This window comes from Bombus impatiens, unplaced genomic scaffold (genome assembly GCF_000188095.3).
Source record: "Bombus impatiens unplaced genomic scaffold, BIMP_2.2 scf_0197, whole genome shotgun sequence".
Lineage (NCBI taxonomy): Eukaryota > Metazoa > Arthropoda > Insecta > Hymenoptera > Apidae > Bombus > Bombus impatiens.
In genome coordinates, this window is record NT_176616.1 from 2,287,493 (window position 1) to 2,296,645 (window position 9,153).

The 9,153-nt window shown below is 41.4% G+C and overlaps 1 protein-coding gene across 4 annotated transcripts in view; it reads left to right on the top strand.

The window, feature by feature from the left end:
* LOC100745816 (discoidin domain-containing receptor 2-like) overlaps positions 1-9,153 on the top strand; it is a 141,069-nt gene that overhangs the window by 114,385 nt on the left and 17,531 nt on the right. For all 4 annotated transcript variants that reach the window (XM_024366064.2, XM_012382935.3, XM_012382933.3 and 1 more), the window contains one exon: positions 2,608-2,839. In XM_024366064.2, the coding sequence (XP_024221832.1) occupies positions 2,608-2,839 (232 nt within the window). The remainder of the gene's footprint in view (positions 1-2,607; positions 2,840-9,153) is intronic.

The following is a 9,153-nucleotide window of genomic DNA, read 5'->3' on the forward strand; positions in this document are numbered from 1 at the left end:
CCTCTTTATTGCGAATACTTTCGCCGACGTATATAACTCTGGACCCCTGGTGAATTCGTTCGGCTCGGCCTACTCTTCTGGTTCCTCGCGCTCTTCCCTCTGCTTCCGTTCGCGTTTCCAACCGTTCGAGACACCGGCGGCTTCTTTGCGCTCTTTGGGGCGGTGCTGTTCGAAAGTAATCTTGGCCCAAGAAGGCCTGCCGGCAAGAAAGAGAGTGTTCTCGTTTTTTATTGTTGAAATTGAGTTTCAAAGTGACTAGCGAGGGAACGTGTTTGTTGCTCGCGTCAAAGGTGAAACACGGGAAGTTCGATTTTGGGGAAAGGTAAACGCAGTAAACAGTTGCGCTTGTAGGGTAAACTTAGCGTAACTACTTTCTCTGCAAACTGTGTGAGAAATATAGGAAATTGAACAACTGTGTTTCTCTCTCGTTTAGCGCGTCTTTCTACCAGATGATTTTTAATTTGTTGGAGAGTTTTGCATTTTATAAGACTTACCAGAGAAACAAATATTTCCTCCAAGTTTTAATTCTTTTCTGAAAGCTCTAATTATGTCGTAATTATAATTCCAACCAAAAGATTAAAAAATCTCGTGAGAAGTTGCTGGGGTATTTTAAAATATGTATAAGAACGAATCAACATCAGACGTCTAATTTTAGCAATTAGCAATTTTAGCAAAATAAGAGAAGATAGATCAGTTATCAACGACCCTTAAAAGGATGAATTTCTTGCATCTATTTTAATTAATAATTACAAGTAATACAACGCGTGATATTTGAAAGAAAAACTTCGCAAATTCTTGCCCTTAACTTGATCGTAAATTTCGTTATTAATAAAAATACAAGTCGTAAGAGTCTCCTTGAACGGTTGATCGATTCATCAAAGACTAAAATTCCTTACAAAAGATATCTTTCTTATTTTACGTCTCTCTTAAACCAGCACCTAAAAAGCGTTATACAGAACAAAACAGCGATGAACAGTTAACAAAAACAACAACAATGGTCGAGTGAGATGTTTCTGATCGCCGACCGAATACAAATGTATACGGACTCGTGAATTCCTTTCGATTTTCTTGGCGATCGAATCGGTGCCAACATTCCTCTCTGCGCGCGTTTTTCACGACAATCACGGACTCTCTATACTAGTCTATAGAGAAGAAAGGGAGCTTTTTAATGCCGTAGACGAAAGGTATGTGCGAATACAATTATTAGCCGGCTCTCGAAGAGTGGCTTCCCCGTTCTCTGGCGTACTCGCTCCAGCTCATCTTTAATTCATGCCATCCAGTGGCTCGACTCGATCGATAAATTATAATTTCACCCCGTATCGGCCCGGCAGAGGTGACGGTTATCCGTCAGCTACCGGCTGGATCACGTATTTATACGATTTCCTTTCCCGCGACGATGTAACATTTCCGATTATACCGTCATCCTCTCTTTACCCGCCGCCTTATCGGTAGATTCTTATCGGCACGTCAATTGCGACTTGCAACGTTCGCATACGATTGTGCGAATACTGCGACGAAAAGGCGTCGTGAATATGTACGATATGTGTACGGGGGACTCGATTCACTGTAATTGCCGACTTTGCGAAATCCCGGAGGCTACCTGTAAACGTTGAACACTATTTGCGCGAAATGAGCGGATGTCTCAGGCGTCTGATAAATATTTTGTACATATTACGATCATTTACATAATATATTAATTTTATCTTATGGAAAGTTGGGAATTTATCGGTTCGCGTGGTTGTATTTTTAATAAGAGTGTTCACGGATATAACCATCATCTGCGTACGTTACGCTTATTTCTTTTTTAATTTTAGAATTTATGGATCCTTGTGTGCCGTTTCTTAAAAAGAATATTTACGGATACCACGATCATTCGCATACGTTTTTCTGATTTTTTTGATACTTGAAAATTTATGAGTTCGCGTTTGACGTGTAATAAGAATATTTAATATTTATGGATTATCACAATTATACGCTATCCTTATTTTTTACAACTTGAGAATTTATGGGCTCGTGGTTGTCATCTATAAAAAAGGTGCTTCACATTTATGGATATCACAATTACTCGTACATGTTCTCTTCACTCTTCTAAAACTTGAAAACTACCAGTTGGTTGATGGTTGTTTAAACGAATGTATACTATACGTATCGCGATCACTTATATACTTGGTTGTTATCCTATAAAACATGGACGTTTTTCGATTCCTGGTTATCGTGAAAAAAGAGCATGGAAAGGTAAAACCAAGGGAAAGTAGCACGTCGAATAGTTCAAATATCAATTACGTTACTTAAACATTCCGACGTCGGTTCTCCGTGTACATAGCCCATATTCGTGGCATGAAAATTAAATTACACACCGAAATTCCCAAAGAGACCTAGAAAAAGGCTCCTGTTTTCCTACAATCTACATCGACCGCAGTTTTCCCGGAAATGTTTTAGCGTTCTCGTTTCCCTGGATTAAAGAAAAAAGCTAAAAAATTTTACCTTGGAAGAACAGCGGAACAACGAGGACGCAATAGAAACAGGAGGAGGAGATAAAGAAAGAAAAAAAGAGAAAGAGAAGAAATAGAAGACTGGTAATCTTAGAGCAAATATTTACTCTTGCAGGTTGAGACAAGAGAGTCACGGAGGTGCCTGGTGTCCAAAGCAGCAGATCACGACGGAACCACGCGAGTGGTTGGAAATCGATCTTCACACGGTCCACATGATCACTGCCACCGGCACTCAGGGACGCTTTGGCAACGGCCAAGGTGTCGAATACTCGGAGGCGTACATGCTGGAGTATTGGAGGCCGAAGCTCGGCAAATGGGTTCGATACAGGGATGTTCGGGGCGAGGAGGTAAGTAATCGCGTCGTTTCAAAGGTGTCGCGATAATTGACCGGCTTACAGACGTTGAGAGGTGTCGATTGCGCTTTCTATTAGACGAGTATCTAAGTAGCTTTCCCGTTACGTCGAAATAAGTATCCAGGAAAGAGAAAACGAAAGTACGAAGCATGGAACAGGAAAAGGAGAAAATTCTTCCTCTGGTCCCTTTTTAGAAGACAGTTATAAACTGTCGCGTATTGTCGGAAGTCGGGAATAGTACAGTTCCTAGCCTTTCCGGCAAGCCGTTCGATTAAATGAACGAGTAGAGAATTGACGTTGAGTTGAGAGAAATTTACGATGGCACGTTTGTTGTCTGACAGGAAATAGAGAAATCTACTTAGGTCAATGAACAAAGATAAGTTGGTGGTTTCTGTGATTTTGTTCGAATCCGTGTAGTTCGATTGATAGTGTATGGTTAAATGGACGGAAAAATTATACTACAACTTCTATCCCGTTCGTTCAGAATTCGTGTGAATATCTTACATTCCAAGACACGCATGACGCGAATGATATAACAGACTCGTAACGAAATAACTAGGAAATAAAAGCGAGGAAAGATGCTCAATTTGTACTGAAAATTAGCCAGTATCCTAATACTTACGACAGATAATATATGTCTTGCTCACCGCGATTCCTAATTCTATTCTATTAGGATCTCAAATAATAGAAAAAAAAGAACTCTTTCACGTCAAACCTAGCGATGCCTCCTAACAGCGCTCGAAGAGCAACGCGTAAGGAACAGAGAGTGAGAGGTCAGTTAACGATCAATACGTGTGTTTGGCATTCGCGGTCATGGGAGCCGTGTACACGGCACACAAGAGGCGCATAATTCAATTCAATTAACCGGTCGCAACAATTCAGCGGCGGGGCGAGATCCACGCGAGAGGTCGCGCGTAAGCGGAATCGCGGTGGTTAAATTTAGTCGGCGCGCGAGTATACGCGTAAAACGAGCAGAACACTGTGGATTATTGGGAATGATTTGTGGAGGTTGTCCGCGGGTCCATGTGTAGACAGTGCGCTGGGTCCTGGTAACTAAACCGTGACGTTAACAAGACGTAAATCTCGGACGCAATATGCTCCGCCTTGAAAATGGTCCCGCGGTTCTGCTTCGATGGCAATTTACTAGAATAGATCGGTAACCGTGAACTCGGCGACTTTAATTAGCAACACTCGACAATAGAAGGCGGCGGTCGTTCATTTATTACCATCACGAGAAATATAGGTATGTTCTCTACCGCGTTACTCGTTCGAGAATCCCGTGAATTCTACGGGCAGAGAGAAGAGGAGAACCGGGTTGACGTCGATGAATGAACTGTCCTTCGCGCGTACCGGCCACGCGTCTGCCAGGAATTCCGACCGTTGACGTGGGTGTTATAAGTCTGCGCTGCATGCGAAACGTATATTATATTCGCCACATGCTTGGAATGTTTTCGAGCAACACAGGAAGATACGTCTCTGTAATATATGCGAATGTAAACGTTCCTTTGGTTCTCGAAAAAATTTCTTTTTTATCAGTTGTTAAGGATAGAAATAGAAATATTTTTCTGTCGTTGATTTTTCAAAGGAAGACACTAAAATTCGGGTTAGTTTCAAAATAAATATATCGTCTAGTCCAGTACGATGTTACGAGTATGGAATACCAAATGCGGAGGAGTAAACTAAACGGTCGCGTTTTAACTAGAAATTTTTATGACCATGGAATTACAAATGAATTTCAATTATTTGTAATGTAAATGTGGTACATTGAAGATTTCTGAATAGAGAAATTATTATGTCCAAAAGATCGACGATCCCAAAGATCAGGTAATAATTCTACGGTTACCAGGTTAAGAGTCCATCCACGTCCTTCGCAAGAAAAGAAACATTCTCGACATAGATCTCGATCGAAGAAAAAGTAGTCGAAGCGATTCATTGAAGTTGCGAAGTTAACCACCGGTAGCCTACTCTACGTTGGTACGGAATAGATACAAGCCAGCTAGAACTTAGTGACATTGTTTTCGGTTGCACCGTGCGATTTATCATCGTCGTTGGAAAGCCGGTGAAAAAGGAGGAAACGACTAGGTGGTTTCGCAAAGAACTTCCCTTCTTTCGTGATATTTGTTCTGAAGAGCGACGGGGAGACCAATATAAGTCATTTCGTCTTGTCGACGATAACATTATTTTCGAGCCGCGTATTTTTATTTTATTTCCTGACGAATAAGACGCGGACGTTTATTCCGACTGGTCGTGATTCTTGAGACCAGCAAACGGACGAAAGGTGAAGAAGGGCGGAAGGGAGGGAGGATGAAAAGCCAGGAAAGGAAGAGAAAAAAAAAAATTGAAAGATGAAAAAGAAGAAAGGAAAGAAGGAGGTGAACGTCCAGTCGACGAGGTGGATTTCCTTGGAAGTTAGTACGTAGAGAGGGTGCTTCGAGCTTATTTGTATAGGAGGGTGGATCAATAAAACGAGGGAAGGGAAAGTCGTCGCGTGCTTGCTCGCGGGTCAGACGATTTCGACTCACCTACATAGGCGTACATGGCTTGAATAGCCGAGGTCGATCGAACCTACCAAGCCGCGCATCGCACGAAGGTCGAACTCGACAAAATTTAACCACCCTTATTCAACCATCGCGACTCCATTTACATGCCGCGGCGAAATAACCTTCCAGGCATCGAGAATATTTTTCTCTTGGAAAAAGAACTTTCTGGCACGCACTTTCTTCTTGTTAACAGGGTGTTGGAAAAGGCAGTGAAAGTGTTCGTGGAAGAAAAACTGCCGTCCTCTTGTACCTGTCAAGTTTTTTCCTTCAAACTTTCTGTCTCCGGCCGCTGTACAATGACAGATTTCTTTCAAATTCAATGTTAAAATGATCTTGGTAATCTATAGTAATGCGATAGTCTATATCGCATACTATCATAATGATCATCGATTGTCGGTAGTATCAGGTTGTCCGAAAAGTGTCTTTCTTTTACAGACACGTCTTTTACAACGACGCATTTTTATACAAACATGAAACCTAATCTGTCGAACGTTGTGATCTTTATTTGGATAAAACAAGATGGATCATACGTAATTCGACAAAATAATATAAGACGGAAAATCTTGTGCATCCATTATTTCCTTATAAAACGAAAGAAACTTTTCGAACGACCTAATACATACTTCTGTGGACGAGATGACTATGACTACAAGAAATAATGGATTGCGATCGTAAACTCGTTTGTTTTGAACATTCACGAAACATTATTCCTTTGTATGATAACATGATACATACACTGTAATATAAATAATAACAGTAACGTAATAATTGTAAATTCATTTCTAAGATTTTACGTATTCGCGAAAGTATTCAATTATCTTAATTAGATAAACAATTGGATTCCTAGAATATTCAATATTATAATGTAATATTTGTGTTATGACTTAATAATCAATACGTTGATACGTTTAAGCATCTAAAACTATTCTTTCAAAGCAAAGAATTAAATAAGAACACAACTCAAGCGCTATTCTCTTTTTGTTACTTACTTAATGCCAACACTTGTCACAGCCACGGAATTTACGCTATCGAATATTAGTTATAAATCATGATCGTTTCCACTCATTTCCACTGATTCTCGTTTTCGTTTAATCTGTGCCATAAACAGTTCAATTAAGCGAGGCCGGCATGCGACGACCGCGAGCCAGGAAACCGGTTGAAAAAAGTGAAAGGAAAGCGAGATTCTCGCGTATCGACGGTTCTTCGTGGAAGCGTGTTCGCCGAGGAAAAAGTCGTTCGTTGAAGCCAGATTCGTTAGAGCGGTTCGGAAACAGGTACTGATTCCAAACGAAACAGCCCACCCAACGAAACTCCGAGAGCAACGCGCCCTCTCGTGGTTACGGGGAATAAATCTGCAGAAATTCGTGTCTCTTTCGTCCTGCTGCGAGGGGCCTGTTCTCCGCTTAATTACACAACGATACTCGGCTTATCCGACGAATAATCTCTCGTAACAGCTCAGCCAGGATCAAGCAACGTCGGTGGTACCGCCGTAGTGTGTGGTTGTCAACGACTCGACCACTTTACAATCCGAATGGAACGCGAGAAAAAAGGCGAAAAACCGGCGGGATGCGTCTAATATTTTTCAACGATCGCATTTGGCGGGACAGAGATAACCAACCGAGCATAAATTATTTCGTTGATCCCTCGCGCAAACTTCTTACCGTCTAACCGAGCTAGTCGTTTCTGTGAAATATCGTTCGCTGGTATTTTCTGTCTCGAGTGAAATTTCGCTTGTCGATTTAGCGAGTGTCATAGGTTATGACTGATAAATGAGAAGATCATAAATTTGAACGAGGAAAGACACGAGTTAGAGCTGTGAAAAATTGGAGACCAGGAACAACTTCTTTCCCGCTGAGTCACAAACTTTCGACTGTATATCTCAATGAGCTAAGAAGCATTATCTCGTTTAGGAATTAATAGGATTAAAGGCCTGAATATTCCAAGCGCTGCTACATTAGGAAATATTGATGCGGGCTTATAGATCTTCGTGAAAAGAACAAACAGGTTTTACGAACACATACACGAGTATTTTATCTTTCGTAATTAATATCGTACATCAGGAACGTTCTCGACGCGGCCATGTTTTCAAATTCATAAGAGATACCACTTCCTTTGAAGTACATAGATATGTTCGCAAATCTCCATTTCATTAGACGCGGCTGCGGATGCTCTCGAGGATCCAGAAGGTCGTTGGACCTGTTTTGCGAGTACATGACGCATCAGGAAAATTCGTGAGGTTATACGTCGGACCACCCGTCGCGTATATCCGTCTAATTAAACCATCAGACAGCTTATCCGTCACGATCTTTCTCGACGACACGGTGCCATCAACGATGCTTCTATTCGGTGGCGGGCCACCGTTGACGATTCCAGATTAAGAGGCGCGGAAACATTAACATAAAATGGGCGTTGGTAGCACGCCACGCCCTACCAGTCATCTTCGTACTACGCTCGGAATTTGTGTACGAAAAATCCCACCAAAACGCTTTTGGAACCGAAACGATGTTACTCCTTCTTACCTATTCCTTTTTCTCTTTCCGTTTGCTTGTTTTCTTTTTTCTTTTTTTTTTTTTCGTTTTTAGAGAAGTAAGATGGTTTAGGCGGCGCGGAAATGTCTTTGAGTGGAGTGGCGAAGCATTGCGCGCGTGGGCGCGCAGATAAATATCGAGATTACTTATTTTTCTTGGTTGGACGAGTCGGCGGCTCGTAAATGCCGTCGTATTTTCACCGTCGCGCCTTTCGTTCCCGCGGCGACGATCACACGCCTCAGCTTTTCTCGGAATAAACTGAAAATTTGTGGCACCCCTTTCGCGGATCGTCAGAGCCGATTAAAAGCGACCGCGAGAGGCCTTTGATTGCGTTCGATCTCGAGGTGATGGGGATTTATTGGCGTTATCGGATCGTTTGATGAGCAGCCTGCTCCTTTTAACTTTGATGTCTGGTATGTTTTTGCTGGTAACCGGATGGTGGAAATATTTTTGTTACTGGAACTGACGTTTGAGGGATTTATCGGTGTTGGAAGTGAGGCAGATGTCTTATCTATTGTTTCGTGTTAACTGCTTTGTGTTGAATCATTCTGAAAGCTTCCGCTGTATTTCACTTTGAGGTAACGCACGCATGAACATATTGCAAGTATTTATACCTATAAATATCGTTAGACATATTATGTATAACATTATGTTTATAGCAATTCGCAATTTTTTCATTTAAAACAGTAGCTAAGTGATTTTTTGTTCAAACAGCAAACAATGAAGAAAACACAGCAATACGAGAACTGTGTTTTACTTCATCCCTTATATTTTTCCAATTTATCACCAACGAACTTTCTCTTCTTCTTCTTCATTCGACAATTTCCTCGCGCAAAAACGATTTAGAAAATACGAAGATATTAAAAGTGTCTGTTCATAGTCCCTTCCCCTAATAGATTCTGATTGTTATCTATTCGAAGTTAACACATTACTAGAAAATGTGCGAAATACAAAAAATGCTCAATTTCAAAACGTTTAGAAAATTCACGACTTAAAATTTCGGAGGTTTTAATCATTCGTTAAATTACAATATGCTTATGTTTAAAATTTGGCGAGCTTGAAGCAGCAGTTACACAAGAAGTCTGGTGCTTCCGATAGAACGTTTGTCTACCATATCTCGTATTTCCTGCAACGAGCGTGCTTTCCTAATTCGCAAGCGGAGCTACGATCGTGGCGAAGGAAACACGATTAAAAGATGATCGTCGACCACGCGGACCGGCACGTTCTGCGGCGTGGCGGT